Source organism: Podarcis melisellensis (genome assembly GCF_964234715.1).
Source record: "Podarcis melisellensis genome assembly, chromosome: 18".
Lineage (NCBI taxonomy): Eukaryota > Metazoa > Chordata > Lepidosauria > Squamata > Lacertidae > Podarcis > Podarcis melisellensis.
This window is the reverse complement of record NC_138536.1, coordinates 12,071,960-12,089,974: the sequence shown is the minus strand read 5'-3', so window position 1 is coordinate 12,089,974 and position 18,015 is coordinate 12,071,960. Positions and strand designations below refer to the sequence as shown.

At 49.9% G+C, this 18,015-nt stretch overlaps 1 protein-coding gene across 3 annotated transcripts in view; it reads right to left on the bottom strand.

Moving 5' to 3' along the window:
• Positions 1-222: 222 nt before the first annotated feature.
• Positions 223-18,015, bottom strand: part of HOMER3 (homer scaffold protein 3) — a 32,957-nt gene continuing 15,164 nt past the window's right edge. The window contains exons 3-11 of one of the 3 annotated variants that reach the window (XM_081895788.1): positions 16,713-16,872; positions 15,723-15,879; positions 15,193-15,324; positions 14,599-14,706; positions 13,711-13,832; positions 13,295-13,451; positions 7,076-7,183; positions 4,581-4,661; positions 223-3,363 (exon numbers count right to left, since the gene is read on the bottom strand). In XM_081895788.1, the coding sequence (XP_081751914.1) occupies positions 3,175-3,363; positions 4,581-4,661; positions 7,076-7,183; positions 13,295-13,451; positions 13,711-13,832; positions 14,599-14,706; positions 15,193-15,324; positions 15,723-15,879; positions 16,713-16,726 (1,068 nt within the window). In that variant the 5' untranslated portion in view covers positions 16,727-16,872 and the 3' untranslated portion in view covers positions 223-3,174. The remainder of the gene's footprint in view (positions 3,364-4,580; positions 4,662-7,075; positions 7,184-13,294; positions 13,452-13,710; positions 13,833-14,598; positions 14,707-15,192; positions 15,325-15,722; positions 15,880-16,712; positions 16,873-18,015) is intronic. The other 2 variants (XM_081895789.1, XM_081895790.1) reach the window with 2 other exon arrangements.

The window sequence follows — 18,015 nt, the reverse complement described above, 5'->3', positions numbered from 1 at the left end:
CATCCAGAAAGATCTTGCACTCTTTCGCAATTGAGCTTTGAAACGGATTCCGGCTGGAACCTGGTCAACATGTGCCTTGAGCAGCCCAAGAGTGGGTGGCCGCGAGATCAAGAGCAGCCTGGTGGATTTGGCTGACACTGCCAAGCCCCATTCACAATTAAGTTCCCAATTAAAAAGGAGGGAAAGAGAAAGGCAAGGGGAGAGAAACACCCAGGGTCGTAGTTCCACCATTGCTTTGTCTTATTGAACACCTCCAGTAAAACCCGACAATCGTCAGGTCGCTTACACACAGCCTACAATCCACAGGTTTGCTTGAATACATTCTTTCTGTGACACGGGGACATTCTGAATTCATCACCAGGCTAAAACTCTTGTCTACTTAGTCTTAGAGAGACACAATAATCTGCTTTGGCTAAATACGGAGGGGTTGTAGCCCCACTCTAAATAATTCCAGTTTGACCCCCACCCACCCACCCGTCCTCCCCTTCAGCATCACCTGGTTTCCAGAGCTTTCACTGGGCATTGCCCAAATCTGTCCAAGCTTTCGTCTTCATGCAACAAACAATCAGATTTGCAAAACCAATTAGGGCCAAGTTTTCATTTTCTTTCGGGGGGGGGGGTTAGAACTTCAAGAAAAGTGCAGGTTTGTGGGAAATAGCCCTGTCGCTGTACAGTAGGTATGGCAAGACAAACGGAGCCTCCAGTCTTGGAGGCATTGTACCTGGATGCTCAGAGAAAACAAGCAAGCCTCGAGGGCCTGTATCTGAGCCTCCCAGAAGCATGGTCTCTTCTTGGGTTCTTCAACGTCAGGAGGACTAGAACCTTAAATGCGAGTGGAGTTTTCAAATTCGCCAAATTTCACATGGGGTATGCATATCAGTCTGCCTGGTGAAGGCAGCTGCATGGCAAATTCCCAGGCCATTGTCTCAACTTTTCCTCTCCTTTTTAACCACTAAAATAAAATAGGAGAAGCAAAACTGGCGCTGAGCTTTGACTAACCCTGGGCACTTTAATTTTGTACTTCTTGGATGCGCTAGACCAGTATTAGCCCGCTTTCCTCCAAATTCTATGTGTTCAACCTGACCAGACACACAGTTGACTCTTTGAGTGCAGGTAATGGGGCAGCCCCCTAGCTTAGCAGCTGCAAGGCAAGGGTGTGCCCACTGCCTGCCCCCACCTTCTGCTGCCTGAGGCTGCCACCTCACTCTGCCCAATGGCAAGAAAGGGCCCGGCAGAAAGAGGGCTTTGGCTGTAGAGCATTGATTTGTTCCTTCCTTCCAGCCGCAGCTCAAATGCGAGGCAAACTGCTCAAACATTCTCCTCTTTTGTAGATCCATTTCCCAGTGGATCACACCTGGAACAACCCATCATGATGCAGAGAGAACGCCTTCAAAGGCGCTTGCCGTAACTGTGGATTGGCAGGTACAGCAAATGCCTCTGAAGTCTGGGTGTGGTTCAAACCTAATGGAGACATGCAAATTGAAAATTGCAATGGAGCAGGCTGGCACTGCCATCGTCAGGTGTGCAGCAGGTGGGCACAGGTTGGGGAACCACATTGTAGCACTGTGGACCATATGAACGTACCAGACCCTGCAATCATTCTCTGAGGCCTCTCTCCCTGTGCCTCCTCAAGAGGTCCGGAGGGTGGCAACACAAGAAGAGGGCCTTTTCTGCAGTGGCTCCCCGTTTGTGGGATGCTCTCCGCAAGGAGGTTTGCCTGGCACCTTCATTATACACCTTTAGGTGCCAGGTGAAAACATTCGTCTTCAACCAGGTCTTTAGCTGATTGAAATCCAATGCCCTTTTAAAATGTGTTGGGGAGCGGGGACTACTGGGTTTTTAAAATGCATTTTGTGTTTTTATCTTGTGATTTTATCTTGTGAACCGCCCTGAAACCTGCGGGTATATAGGGCAGCATACAACCAATAATCAGTGCTCTTTTCCCCCCCATGGGATACTCCTGCGTACGCAGTACCGGCACTTGTTTTCTTAGAAGAAAAGCACTGGTTAAAAATGTGGCACTTAGTGGAACAACTTCATAGTGAGTACCGGCACCTTTTTTTCTAGAAGAAAAGCACTGCAAATAATAATAATATTTTCGGTTTGTGGGCCAGAGGTCCCATCACCTTTGGGCTAGCAAAGCAGGCGAGGACCTACGTTCCTGCCAATGGGTCACACCCCTGCCTGACTTCTTGGCATACTCCTTGAGCAAGCTGCACTTCCTTCTCAAACCAGGAGAGGGTCAGGTTCTTGGTTTCACACAATATTTGCAGAACTGGGCAACCTGCCAGATTGGCAGCTGGCTTGGCTTGCTGCCCCTCTCCCACCGGCCCCCTGGAAATAGCCTTTCCCCCTCTGACATTAGCACCCACCCCACTCCCCCCCCCTGCACACACCCCAGATTCCCCTGCCAGCTTTCCCAAGCTGAATATTCATTCCCACATTCGCATTAACCCACTAAGACAAAGTCACTGCTCGCTTTGAAAAGAAAACCAAACGTACAATGGAAGGAGGGTGTTGTTGGGAGGAGAGTGGGGGGGCGGAGAGAAGAAAATAGCCCCATTTACTTCCAGGAAGAGAGTCAAGGTTCCCTCTGGGGGGTTTTTTGAGGGGAAAGTCTCTGATAATCTATAAAAAGGAAGCTTGTTAAAAAGACTCAGCTAGGAGGATTACAAGAAAGGTTTTTGAATCAGCCGCTGGTTCTGGTAAGGCTGGCGGGGGGGAGGGGGAGGAGAAGAGTTCTCTATCAAAAACCTACTGGATCAGGGAAGGGGGGGGGACCACCGTACTAACTTGGCTAGAAAAAGGAGAACTGGGTCTGTAGAAATGGAAGCATCTGAAAGGGAACTAAGGCCAGGAAAAAGAAGCCTGAAGGTGTCAGCCAGGATAGCTCAGCTGGTGAGAGCCTGGTGCTGATAATGCCAAGGTTGCAGGTTCAATCCCCTTATGGGACAGATGCATATTCCTGCATTGCAGGGGGTTGGACTAGATGATCCTCAGGCTCCCTTCCAACTCTACGATTCTATGATGTCCAGCATCCTCTTGGAGGAGCATTTCTGGAGGACCAAAAATGTGCCCCACCAGCTACCCACTTCAGAGCCACGTCGCCTGTCCGCTTCCGCCAGGAGGAGAACCATCGGGGCAGCCTCCCCACCTCCCCACCTCCGGTCAGGCTCAATTGCTCTCCACCAGCTTGGCCAAGTCCTGCCGCAGCTCGCTCAGCTCAAAGATCTTCATGTCCATGATTTCCGCCACCTTGGCCACTTCGTGGTACATCTTCTCCCGCTCAGAAAGCGTCTCCGACAGAGACTGCTCAGCCAGGCGAAGGCGCCGCTCCAAGTCTGTGTTGCGCCTCTCCAAGTCCTGGCGAGAAAAAGGGGGAGAGGAGAATGACCTCAGGGTCCCTGTGGTCATGAGGGACCCTCCTGCTGGCCGCCCCAGGACCATTGCCCCCCAGGGAAGAGCACCTGGGTGGCACACAGACCATCTCTCAGTTAGTTCCCCAGAAATGTTCAATCCATGTTTCTTTTGCAGGGGGTCTTGTGTGAGTGCCTGGAGGTGGTTGGAGGATGGATGGCTGAAATGGATTGAGGCTGAATCCTGACAAGACAGAAGTGCTATTTCAGGGTGACAGGGGGCGGTCTGGTGTGGTCCTGAATGGGGTCAGTGTGAAGGACCAGGTCCGCAGCCTGGGGGTGATTTTGGACCATGGAGGCACAGGTCAATTCTGTGTCCAGGGCAGCTGTCTACCAGCTCCATCTGGTACGCAGGATGAGACCCTCCCTGCCCTCAGACTGTCTGGCCAGAGTGGTGCATGCTCTGGTTATCTCCCGCTTGGACTACTGCAATGCGCTGTACGTGGGGCTACCTTTGAAGGTGACCCGGAAACTGCAATTAATCCAGAATGCGGCAGCTAGACTGGTGACTGGGAGAGGCCACATGGTCAAAGTCCAGAGGCTTCCGCCCTGAAGACCATATAGCACTGGTCCTAAAGGATCTTCACCGGCTCCCAGTTATGTTTCTGAGCACAATTCAAAGTGTTGGTGCTGACCTTCAAAGCCCTAAATAGACCCGGTTCAGTATGCCCAAAGGAGCGTCTCCACCCCACATCATCCAGCCCAGACACAGAGGCCCAGCTCCAAGGGTCTTCTGGTGGTTCCCTCCCTGCGAGAAATGAGGTTACAGGGAACCAGGCAGAGGGCCTTCTCGGTGGTGGCACCTGCCCTGTGGAACGCCCTCTCATCAGATGTCAAGGAGATAAAGAACTATACAAGCTTTAGAAGACATCTGAAGGCAGCCTTGTATAGGGGAGTATTTAATGTTTTGATGTTTCATTATGTTTTTATGTGTCTTGGAAGCCACCCAGAGTGGCTGGGGCAACCCAGTCAGGAAGGTGGGGTACAAATAATAAAACAATTGTTGTTACAGGAACTGGCAGGCAGGCCTAAGTCACTTAGGGGGTGGCAAAGCAATGTTTTTAATCGGGAGCAAATGGGGTTGGGGGAAAGTTGGTGCTTCTGCTCAGGGGGATTTGGCCAAGTCACCATTGCACCCTAATCCCCCCTCCTGCCCCCCATTACCTGCACCTTCTGGCGGGTGTCCTCACACTCTTCATCCGTCTCCCAGCTTCCTCCTTTCTGACCCTTTAGCTGCCGTAGTTCCTGGTCGTTTAAAAAAACACACAAACAGGAATGGAAGAACGTTCCTCTTGGCCCTTCCTAGTCTGCAATGCTATGATTCTATGAAACAAAAAATAGAACTATACCTTTAAAGAGCACGGCTTCCCCCACAATCCTGGGAACTGTAGTTTACTGCGAACAAAACAACACCCCAAGCACCATTAGCAAACTACAGTTCCCAGGATTCTCTGGGCAAGGGGGGTCCCAAGCTTTACATGAGATATGTTTGGAGGCCCTCCCAGTGTCCCTATTTTAGTGGGACAGTCCCAGATTTACGAAAGCTGTCCCAGTTTCTGATTTGATACTGGAACATCCCGCTTTTCCTTAGAACGTCCCTCTTTTCAGTGGAGAAATATTGGACTGCTATGCAACCCCCAAGCCAAGGAGATAAGTAAGTATACACCTCTAGAAGACATCCAAAGGCAGCCCTGGATAGGGAATTTTTTAATGTTTCATGTTTTCTTGTGCTTTTATATATGTTGGAGTGGCAGGGTGTTGTTGTTGAATAGGACATCCTTCTTTTCATCGGGGAGATGTTGGAGGATATGTGTCCGCAGCCTTGGTCAGACAGCCCTCCCCCCAACCCCATTATTTGTTTTGCAAAACGTGGTTTGGTTGCAGCTTTCAAAACTACAGCGGACACTCGGGTTGCGAACGTTCGCAACCTGCAGCGGCGCGTCTGAGCACGTGTGGGTTGCGATTCGGCGCTTCTGCACAATGAGCCAACTCAGAGGCCGATGCCAGGAGCACAGAGGCAATTAAAGCACCTGCCCCTCTGGATAGTCACATTTCTGCATGCAATAACCTATTTTCCCTAATTTAACCCCCATTGTGTGTTATTTTGACATGTCATTTTAGGAATACTTGATGCCAGTGCTTTTTTTTTCTAGAAAAAGAGGTGCAGGAACTCCCCCCTTTTTTTTTTGGCGGACAACCCCAATTTCTCCCCAATGCCTACTCATAAGTTTGATGTATTGGCATAATAAGAATATACACATCTGTATATTAATGTATGGTAATGTAACAGTGTTTTTTCTTTGTCGTTCACATTCTTTTTTCCTCACTCTCTCTTTTTCATAAATGAAATTCTTTGAATAAAATATTAACCTAGTCTCAAATCCTGGGGCTCTGCACATGCTCAGAGGAGCTCTCGCTCCTTCATTTACGTCCACAGGGCTGGACCACAGCACTGCCCGGGGGACACCTCAGACACCTAGCAAATTGCAACAAAGCCCTCCCCCCCCCCCCGATCCTGAGAGGCTGCAGCTTTGCCCACTCCCTCTTTACAGAAATGCTAATTCTTAGAGCTATGAGTCGTGGGGGGGGCATGGAGAAGAGAGCACAGAGCCTCTTCTCACCAGTGCATGAGTTTCTGCCTTGCGCAGCATTCTCGGAAAGGCGGATCTGCGTCTAGAGCAGGAGCCTGCCCTGTAATTAAACCTCTGCTTTAAACTGTTAATTTAATTGGCGCCCCAGCAAGAGCAGAGGTGGAGTGTGGGCTCCTGGCAGCTGCTGGTGTGGAAAGGAGAGCGATGGAGGAGGGAGCAGGGCTGGCAGGGAGAGGAGGGATGGGGGAACTCCAGCTAATCTGTCGTGGGGGTGTGTGAAAGAGAGGGGGGGTGTTGGTCTGTTGGGGCAACAGGGGCAGCCCTGTGCCCAGTCAAGAGGAAGTGTGCAAAAGGGATTTGAGAGACTCTCCTGATGTCTCAGCATCCAACAATAAGACCATGAGACACGGTGGCTCTCATAAGGCATGTCACCACCCTGGTGTGGCAGGAAGATTCCAAGACAGCTAAGAAGCATTTAAACATTTCTGTGTAATATAGCATAGCATCAAAATTTGTTTATTTTTATTTGCAGAATGTGGGAAGATATCTTTTCAAAATGAGAGTAACCAAGATCCGGAATTGGCGTGACGAACTGTTTCAAAAGGACTGGAGCAAATTTATAATTTATATGAAAGAAAATTGTAAACATTTGAAAACGTTTGTAGGTTTGAGTTGAAATGTTTCGTAATGTGAAAATAAGGAGCTGATTTACATATAAGGAGGTGAATGTCAAAAGAAGATATAAGGTAAAAAAGTGGCTATAGAAATGTGAAGAATTTGTAAAAGATGTTTGGAAGTTAGAAAGAGGGAGGGAAGGAGGTCAATGCTTTGCTTGAGCAAGTTATGGATTTATGTAAGGAAAATGTAATGAAATATGGAAAACTCAATAAAAATTATGTTAAAAAAGAGAGAGAGAGTAAGGTACCAAGAACAAATATGAAAGATCTGAATACAGCAAGGCTTCTTTGTGTTGGCGAAAATTTATGGGGAAAGCCACGGCAGAAAACCACCGCCTGATATCGTCAGCTTTGCCTCTGAGCCACCAGGAGGGCGACAGCGGCCCCTCACCTCGTCCCTGGCTTTCACCAACTGCTCCAGTTCTTCCAGGGCTGGGCTGGACTCCTCCTTGGCCTCCCCCGAGGATTCGTGGCCCCTCTGGGCTTCCAGCTCGGCCACCTGAGGAAGAGGATGAGAGAACGGACAGGTTGAGGGGCAGAAGAGACGAAGGAAGAGACAGCCCCCCAGCTCCCCAAAGCCTGGTGCTGCAGAGCCCGGCTTAGGGGGTGCGCGGCAGGGCTGGGCTCCACCTCTCCTCCATACAGGATTCTGCCAGGCCCTCCTGGCACCTTCCCTGACATCTTTTTTAAAAATAATAATTTCTATTCACTTTTCAAAAGTTCACTATTCACTTTTCAAAAGTTTAACATACATACTTTAATAGATAATAAGTTGGTCTTTTCCAGACTTCCCGGCCCATTTTCCACGGTGTTTTACTTTCCCCCCACGGCACAAAGCCTTCAGTGTCTTATACCAATAACTCATCAATGCTGTTCTCTCAAATTCCTTCCGTTGCTCATATTTCTAATCCAGCTCGCGAGTTCACCAAACTATACTATTTCCCTAAACAGTCTGAAAAGGACGTCCATTCTTCCAAGAAAACTGTCATTGTCAGAGTCTCTTACTTTGGCCGCCAACGTTACCAATTCCACGTAGTTCGTCACCTTACTTATTCATTCTTCTTTGGTGGGAAGTTTGCCTCCTTCCATTTTTGTGCAGAGAGAATCCTAGCTGCTGGTGTTACATACATAAAAAACCTAATCATCTTTTTTTTAAACTTCTGTCCCTATAATTCCTAAGAAAAAGGCTTCCGGTGGGGTGGGGGTGGTGTTTAATCACATTAAACAGCTTTTTAATCTCATTATACATCATTTCCCGCAAAGCCCTCACTTCCTCACAAATGGTGGAGAAAAGATCCATCTGCAGTTATGCCTTCCCCAACATCCTTTTTTGGGCTAGGCAAAAACTTCTTTGAGGGACTAGTAGGGTGACTGTCTGTAAGGCACAAGCAGGGTAAGCCCCTTTGGCCCTCGGGGTGTGATCGGACTACAACTCCCATCAGCCATGACCGCTGAGCATGCTGGGAGATGTAGTTCAGCAACATCCAGAAGGTCAGAAGTTCACCAGCCCCACCATAAATTGTAAAACTTGTCACTGTTGGGGGTGTTTGGTGGTTTCCCCCCCTTCTGCAATAATATTTTATTCTTTTTTCAATATAGAAAGCTACATTTGTTACTCAACAATTATATTCCAATTCAACCAAACTAGTGACTTCCTGCTCACCCAACATCAATGTTTATAACTCAAATTACATATATTGCATTTTAAGTTTCCGTCTTATCTAATTTCATCCTCTCTAACATGTTTCTTAATATGTTCTGCTGGTTTTTTTTATACTTCAAACCCCACAGGGGTCTTTGCATATGGCAAATAACTTTTAGATAGACTAGAAAAAGTTTCCAGTCTTCTTTAAACGGTTCTAAATTTGTATCTTTTATCAGTGCTGTCAATTTTGCCGTCTCTGCATATCCCAATATTTTCATCTGCCATTCTTCCTTTGAGGGGGTTTCTCTCCTCCTTCCTTTTCTGCGCCCAGAGAATCGCTGTCCCTGGAGCTGAGTCTTCCTTTGGGATTTTGCTGTCTAGGAGCCCCAGGAGGAAGGATTCTGGCCTCTTGGAAAAATCACTTTAATTTGTTTATTGATTTCATTATAGATCATATCCCAAAAGGTCGTTGCTGCAGGTGAATGGCGCACAATTGAGAAGACCCATAATCGAGAAGATCCATTTATGGATGCTAAATTCCAGCCTCGCTCAGACCACCGCCATATCCCCAAAGATTACCAGGCAGAGCGCAGCCATCAATCGCCTTTGATCAATTATAGCCAATTTGTGGGGGGCAACCAAAGCCGTCTTCCGAAAGACAAGGCCTTTTGCCGATCAGGAGAGCGTACGCATTGGAGCAGCAATATTGAGCTAGATGGGGCCGCTGGCCTGGCTCCAAGACAGCTGCCCATGTTCCTGAGACGGAAGCCTTGCTTCGATGCGCCCTTTCTCACAGCACAAAGGAGGCGACCTCGCGTGTCCTCCCTCCTCCTCCTTCCCCTTCCTCGCAAAGCCAGGCCAGCTGATGCAAAAGCGTCCAGCAAGAGGGCCGGATCCTCAGGCCTGTGTCGTTGGAAGCTGTGCCGGCAGCCCTAGGCACCGTTGCAAAAAGCCCCCCCCAACAACAACAACCCATCAGAGAGGTAGCCAGGCACCGCCTCTCTTCTGAATGCTGCTGCCTGCAGAACGGGGTCGGCTGGAGAGAGGGGGAATGTCAATTATTCATCAAGACGGAGGGTTACATTTTTAGAAGTGCATTCTTCAAGCCTGCAGCTGCTGCTTTGGAAAGGCGGGGGGGGGGGAGTCTGGCGGGACGAGCCTTGGGAAAGGGAGCGAGATCCCAGGGACAAATCTGGAACCTCAGACGTTTGAGGAAAGGAAGATTCTAGCCCTCATGGCTATGGAGACAAGCTGAAGGAGGCAAGGGCGATCTTGCAGGAGCAGAAGAAAAGACCATGATTCTGACTTTTCAGTTCATGGGGTTCTGTTTGGGGGTTCATGTCCTGTTTGGGGGCTTCCCTGTGGGGCAGTTGGCCGGCCACTGTGAGAACAGGATGCTTCTGACATTCCACATACCCCGTAGGTCGCTGTGTTCTGCATGAAGGTTTCTCTTTCAAGGCCCCAAAATGTTAGACGCAGTAACTCAGAGCAGGGCTTTTAGTGTGGCCTGTTGTTTTTCGAGGGGTATTTGGGCTTTCCCGAATTTGTTTCTCACAAATTTGTTTCCGTTCCATATCACGGTTGTGTTTTTAGCCTTGCAAAAGGCTTCAGGGTTTCAAAACACGACTCCCAAAACCTCCAGCGTGCAAAAAACAAATAATAAACACAGTAAGATCCACTGGATGTTAACTCTCCCCCCGCCAAATACTGAAGTGAAATTTAAAAAACACACGTCAGTCAAAGAGTGGCATTACAACCGATGTACTGGAATTGATGGGCTGGAGTCATTCAGGCGACTGAGTCTGCTCAGAGTATGACTAACGCAGGAGAGATCACCTTGATATTTCCTGAAAGCGAAGCCGCCTTGCAGAGAATTGCCTTCAGAATCCACCAGTTCCCTCCCCACCAGCAAAGGAATTTCAGCTCCAGTGTCTCCATTTAAGTTGATTTATTTAAAACGCTGACAGCTCACCTTTCCCTGTTCGAGGTGCTTGCGGGTGAAACTGGGGTTGTCATATTTCAAAAAGTAAAAACCAGAATACCCCAAAAGTTGTTGAACAAAAACCCCGCACAATTTTTCGATTGACTTGCCTAAGATCCAGGACAAAGCGCAAACTTTTGGAAATTCCCCTCAGATGTCAATTCCACCTTTGAAAATCCAGTAATGTCTGGGAAAATCCAGGCATATGTCAGCCCTAACAAAATTCAGTTTTTTATGGTTAACATTTCGAAAGAGGGAGAAGGAATGTGTGTGTGTGTGTGTGTGTGTGTGTATCAGAGGGGTGGGGAACAAACTCTCTTCCTCCCCCCCAGAAATGAGGAGGGGCTGTAGCTCAGCGGCAGAGGCCATGCTCTCCACAAATAAGGTCCTGAGTTCCGTTCCCATCATCTCCAGGTGGGGCAGGGAAGGCCCCCTGTCTAAGAGCGGGCAGAGGTGCTGCCACAAATGCAGAGCGCAGTCTGACAGCACAAGGCTCCTAGTTCAATTAGCCCCTTAACCAGAAGCTTGAGGGCTAGATCCTTGGCTTATTTCAACAAACCATGCCAAAGTTCTGTGGCAGGACATCTGCTTTGCCTGCAGAAGGGTCGGGGATTAAAACTGCAGCTCTGGCTTTATCAACACCATGCTCTAACCAACGGAGCTATGCATGCGCTGATAATGGCCAAAAAGCGAAGTGGGAGGGTGAGAGAAAGAGACAGAGGGCATGGTGTATTTCCTAGTCCCCGTCCTCCACCCCCACTGGCAAAAAAGAGTTGTACCAGTCAGGGTGGGGCAGTGACCTCTCCTTTGTCTGCAGAGACTGAAGTGGCCGGGGGGGGGGGGCTTGACAAGAGGTGGCTGCGCTCTCTCTCTCTCTCCCTCTCCCGCTCCCCCCCCCAACCTGACGACCTTGGGCGGGAGCTAATATTAGCAAGCAAGGAGCGTCTTTCGCCACGCCATGCAATGAAGCCAGGGACGTGCACAGCGACCTCTGAGAGAGGAATTACACGCATGCCTCTCTCTCTCTCTCCTGCCACATGAAAATACTTCCCCAGAGATGAGTGGCGGATCTGGTGCCGATTCCCCCAAGCTCTGAGTGTCTGGGGTGTATCCTGATTAAACTATCCTCTGCGGGGACCTATCCCCAAAGCGTCAGCTTCTGCTGGGAAATGGGAGCGGATTCCGCCAGAGCTCTATGTGCAGAGCGATCGGGTGAGTTGCTCAAAGAGGGAGCTGCCCAAACTAAAGTCTCCTGCTGGCTGCTAAAAATGTCAAAAGCCCTATATGATATATATGGGGTGAGAGAACCCAGGCGGCACCAACGCCACATTCCAGTCCGGCCGCCACGGCACAAGGTGAGGCTAGAGAGCACCCTTTGCACCCCAGTCATGATCTGGTTGGTCAAAACAACACACATCAGCAACATTAAGATCACAGACCATGCACCAGTAGAATCATAGAATGGCAGAATTGGAAGGGACCCCGAGGGTCATCTAGTCCTACCCCCTGCAATGCAGGAGCATTTTGCCCAACGTGGGGCTCAAACCCACAACCCTGGGATTAAGAGCCTCATGCTCTGAGAACTGAGTTATCCCACAGAAGTCAACCTCAAACTAGAAGAGGAAATGCAAACTGCCCCATCATGATCTTTCAGCCCCATATTGCCAAGAAATGAAACAAGAGTGAGTCTCCTGAAGACCCTCAAAACTACTTTGTGAAGAGACTGAGTTGCTGATCAGGGCTTGCTCACTTCCCTTCCGCTGGGGAGTGGGCAGTTCTGTCCTGTCCCTCTTCTAGGGGTCATTGTTAGCACCCAATCGCCCTAAATGCAGAGATGCTGCAGAACCACCTGACCTCAGAGGAGGCTGTCTTTTGGGGGGGGTGAGGGATTAGAGAGGTACTTATCCTACCACCCCTGTGCAGCCAGCGTCTCCTGGGCCCACAGAGGCCACATGGTCAAAGTCCAGAGGCTTCCGCCCTGAAGACCATATAGCACTGGTCCTAAAGGATCTTCACCGGCTCCCAGTTATGTTTCTGAGCACAATTCAAAGAGTTGGTGCTGACCTTTAAAGCCCTAAACGGCCTTGGTCCAGTATACCTGAAGGAGTGTCTCCACCCCCATCATTCTGCCCGGACGCTGAGGTCCAGCGCGAGGGCCTTCTGACGGTTCCCTCATTGCGAGAAGCAAAGCTACAGGGAACCAGGGAGAGGGCCTTCTCGGTGGTGACACCCGCCCTGTGGAACACCCTCCCATCAGATGTCAAGGAGATAAAAAAAACTATACAACATTTAGAAGACATCTGAAAGCAGCCGTGTATCGGGAAGCTTTTTAATGTTTGATGTTATATGATATTTTTATATCTGTTGGAAGCCACCCAGAGTGACTGGGGCAACCCAGCCATTTGGGTGGGGTATAAATAATAAAGTTATTATTATTATTAATTATTATTACTACTACTACTACTACTACTACTCACAGCAAAACCACAGCCTCTCTTACTCCCATAGAATCAGTGCCTATTGGTGTCATAGAACTGTAGAGTTGGAAGGGAACCCAAGAGTCATCTAGTCCACCCCCTTGCAAGGCAGGAATCCTTCCCAGAGCCGTCGCTGGCTGGGCTCGAACCACGAACCTTCTGGTTAACAGCCAGGAATGGCTTATGAAATGGATGGACTCTGCTGAAATGGCAAAACTGACTGCCAAATTAAGAGGACATAATGACGAAGCGTCTAAGGAAGAATGGAGACCACAGGTGGATTACCTATCCAATTATCCCCCATATATGAAGTCGCTGCAGGCAGGATTTGAAATATAAGCAGTGGAATAATGAAAGATTAAGCAAAACTCTCGCCTTGAAAACTTCCCTTGTACCACCAAGACCATCACCTGGAGCAGAATGTCATGGGGCCCTGAGATCAGGACAGTGGTCAGCCCCCCAGCCAGGCTCCCACACCAAAGGCCCCCCCCAAGGTCGCCCCCTCACCCGTTGCCGCAGGGTCTCCGTCTCCTCCTGGTAGGCCGCCAGCTGCTTCTTCCACTGCTCCACATTGGCATTGGCTTCGTTCAGTGCGGCCACCAGCCTGTTGTTGTTGTCTTGCAGCGTGAAGAACTCTGCCTCCCACTGGACTTCGCAGACAGAGCTGGGAAGGAGACAGAGAGGGTGAGCGGCAGATGCCAACGGCCACAGAGTTGGAAGGGACCCTGAGGGCCATCTAGTCCAACCCCCTGCAAGGCAGGAATATTCTGCCCAAGATGCAGCTCAAACCCATGACCCGGAGAGTCTTGCTCTTTGCCAACTGAGCTATCCCAGCTGCTGGGGAGTAAGTGAGATTTGAACAGGAATGAAACAGCCACCGTTCGGGTGCCCCTTCCCCACCCCACCTCCGTCGCCCTCCTCACCCTTCAGAGAGCATCTTCTTGATCCGCTCCCTCTCCGTCGTCATCTCCATGTCGGCGCTCTGGCTGCGGAAGAGCTTGTCGTCTCCAGGTCCATTGGAACTGATGATGGGGCTGGGGAGGATCTGTGGGGCAGGAGAGCATGGGGAGGGGGCGGGTGAAGCAGAGTCCAATTTCAGGTGCCCTCAAGAGCCACCTGTCGCATTGCAGGAAGGTGGGCTCTCATGCACGGACAAACACACCCTCCAAGGGGTCAAGGCCCTGTGCCACACTGGGAAATCCCAAACCTTCCAAAAATCCCAGGTGGTTCTCTTGCTATCCAAACCTAGAAGAACCTCCTCCCTTCCTCACCATAAACTTTTTTATGCTCCTCCTCCTCTGGAACTCCATGCCACTGGATGCTCAGAATTCAACTAGAACTGTCGCTTAGCACTTCAGAAGCATTGCTAAGTATTAAAATGGTGGCTTTATTTTTAACAAACGCTCCCTGCTCAATGTGAAGCTTCCCTTCTCTCCTCCTCCTCCTTCTCCAGCCCAAGGGACTGTTCACACTCCCTCCTCCGCACGGGCTGCTGATCCATCTGTGCCCAGACCTAGGAACATGGCGTCCTCCACCCCCCAGATCCACCTGCCTGTCCCTTTTACCCAGGAGGAGCTGCCAAGGGGCAGCTGGGGGGGTACTGCAATGCTCCTGCGTCTTCACCTGCCCCACACCGGAGAGGTGGGCAGGCTCAAAACAATTTCATGGGCCAAATTAGGACCCTGCTGGGCCCTGTTTTCAGAGGTTCCCCCTGCCTGGTCTACATCCCAATGAGCCGGTTCAATTCCTAGTGAACTGGCCCATCCCCCGCTGCAGGGTTTTTGGAGGAACAGGACACCTGGCCTGCTTACCTGCTGGGACGTCAAACTGAGGGCTGGGCTGGTCAGCTCTGTCTTATCCTGCGACTTCTCCCTTGCCAGGCGAGCAGCTTCCTTCACCTCCTGAAACTTCTCTGCAAACTAAGCAGGGAAAACAAAACTGAGGGGTTCGGCCGCCATCTTGGATATTTGTAAAATGGATCAAAAAAGAGGCCCTGCCTTCTTCTACCTTGCTAGCTGAACAGCACCCTTTAACTCCTTTTTTATAATTTAAATTTTTTATTAGATTTCCCCAAAGTTTCCAAAGCTGCTAGTTAGGAGAACAAGAGCCGGAGAGCTGAGCTGGAAGCTGGAGACTCAGAGACCTGCTTGCTCTGTGCTGGACCCAAAGCTGTGACTAAGCAAGATCTCTTGGGGTGCGAATATAGTGAGCCCCCCTTACAATGCTCAGGTCGTACTCATGTGCAGGACACCGCCGTCTCTGCCGTGCTTCCTTCCGACACTGAGCCCTGGTTGAGCAATTGGAACCTCCTGGAGTTTCTCACTGCTCAGAGATTAGGGTAGTGTGTCGCCTTGCATTGTGTGTTAAGTTTAATCCCTTTCCTTTTCCTGCCCCTGAGTTCTTACCTGGGAGAGGTGCTGCTCAGAGGCAAATCCCAGGCCATAGACGGTGTTTGCCCTGCTGTCGGCCCACTGGCCGAATTTCTGCGAGGTCTTCGTGAACGTCATGTTGGGGGTGATGGTGCTGTTGATGATGGCCTTTGGGGAGCAGAGAAAGGCGTTTTAAGGGTCTCCTTCGGCCTTCGGTCAAGAGAAAGTGGCTAGAGCAAAGCTTTCCTCCCTTTCTCAGAACACTAGAATTTGCAGACACCCAAGGAAGCTGAGGGACGGGAGATTCAGGGCAGAGGAAAGAAAACACTTCTTCGTGCAACGCAGAGTTGGACAGAGGAACTCCCTGCCACAGCGACGGCCAACAACTTGGCTTCGAAAGAGGATTGCATGGAGGAGAGAGCTATCAAAGGTTACTAGCCATGATGGCTGTGCTCTGTTTCTACAGATTATCTCTCTTTTTTCTTTTTCTTTTTTAAAAAGAAGCTTTTCCAAAGTGCATGCCTATAATGGGGTTTGTTTTCTCCTGCTCTCGCCGCCACTCTCACCTTGGTGCCTCCCACACTGATGATTCGGTAGACGTTGCGTGTGGCATCGTAGAAGTAGGAGACGGTCAGCGCGTGTTTGCTGGTGGGGATCCAGTTCCTCTTGGTGGCCGGGTCGATCTGGAAGATGTGTGCCCTGGTGCTGAAGATCGGCTGCTCCCTGCAAAGGAGGGCGGGAGCAGAAGGGGGTGCTGAGCAGCGGCTGAGATTGGCAGCCAGCAATTGCTCCCCCACCCACCCAGCCCACCTCGTGTGCTCTCCTGCTTAGTGCCAGGCTATATCTGAGAGACCTTATTCCCTGCAATCAACCTGCCTGGGCTCTGAGGTCTCGGGGCAGAGGGTCCTCTCTTAGTACCACCACCCTCTCTGCAGGACGGTGGCTTCTTGGTTGAAGAAGAGAAGAAGAGTTTGGATTTGATATCCCGCCTTTCACTCCCTTTAAGGAGTCTCCAAGCGGCTAACATTCTCCTTTCCCTTCCTCCCCCACAACAAACACTCTGTGAGGTGAGTGGGGCTGAGAGACTTCAGAGAAGTGGGACGGCCCAAGGTCACCCAGTGGCTGCAGGTGGAGGAGCGGAGACGCGAACCCAGTTCCCCAGATTGCAAGACTACCGCTCTTAACCACTACACCACACTGGCTCTCCCAGACAGCTTGGGAAATCTCCGTTCCTAGAGAAATTAGACCAGCTCCCTTCTTGTAACTCACCTTTGGTCCCTTTCCCCAAAAACAAAGCTAAGTTTCTAGTCCTCATTCTTCTGAATCAAAGGCTATAGGGAGATAGGAATTGGAGGGTCGATCTCCCCAGCTCTAATGATTCAGCTCTACCCATTCCCTGGAAACTGAAGCCCCCAGCCCCTCCCCACCAAGAAACGATCGATTCATGGCATCTCAAAGCTCAAAATCAAAAGAGGGATTTCAAAGTCTTGGCCTTTGTTAGTTTGAATGTTAACACAGAGACACGGGGGGAGCGGAGATTAAGGCAAGGCTGTTACCTAATTGTTGACATTGGTTAATTCTGACGGAGGCAGATGGTTAGGTGACAAGTGGGGGTTGGGAGAGGGGTCTGAGAACAGTCATCAACCATCAGGGTAGTCCTTTCTGTCCCTGGGCGAAATTCCCAGTTTGGCTGGGGTCTGGCGGGCGATTCATTTCCTAGCGATGGAAAATGACGGCTGTTAATTGACACACAAAACACAGGAGAGAAAGAGACCGAGGCAGAAAGCAATATTGCTGAGCAAGAGCCGGCCAGAGGTTTTCTGAGCTGTTAATCTGTAATGATTTTGGGCCACTTAGGAAGAAGCGGGAAGGAGGGAGAGACAGACACAGAGAGAATCAATCTTTGCAATCCCTGTATAATGGGCTCCCATGTCTCAGGGAGATTTAGATTTCCTGACACCTAGAGAGGTAAATGCATCAAGAGTTAGCGACACAAACAAATGTTGCACCTCTGCTTCCTTTGCTGAATGTATTTTTTTTAAAAATGGTAGGTGGTGATGATGATGATGATTCTTAATTGCATTTGCATGCAGCCCTTCATCTGCAGATCTCAGGGCTGTTCACAACATAAAAATACAATACAGTAGTTGAAAGTCTGATGAGAGGCTTGGTGTGGGCAGCAGACCTGGTCCCTTGCAGCCTACCACAGCAAAGCACATTCGGGAATCAGAGAAGCAGAGAACCACAGATTAGAAACAAACCAACCCTAGATGATACAGTGGTACCTCATGTTACGGACGGGATCGTTCCGGAGGCCCGTCCGTAACGTGAAATGCCCACAACTCAAAGCGCTGCGTCTGCACAGGCGCATGGCGTGATTTGGCGCTTCTGTACATGCACGAGCAGCAGAACCTGGAAGTAACCCGTTCTGGTACTTCCGTGGGATGTAAGGCGAAAAGACACAACATGAAGCGGATGCAACACAAGGTATGGCTGTACAATGGAACCATCGTTTTCAAGACAACCCTAGTCATAAGCCGGGCAAATCTGGAACTAGACATGATAACGCTGGAATCTTTTAGTTGGACTTTGAGGTTTTAGTTTACAGAGTAGGAGTTAATGAAATTATGCATGACATGGAGAAAGTGGACAGAGGAAAGTTTTTCTCCCTCCGAACATGAGAAGTTGTGGACATCCAAGGAAGATTCTGAACCGGTCAAAGTCCTTCTCCACACAGCACAGAGTTAACTGCGGAACTCCCTCCCACAGGAGATGGCTTCAGAAGAGGAGAACACAAATCCATGGAGGAGGAGACAGCTATTGATGGCCACTAGTCAAGATGGCTTTGCTCTGCTTCTG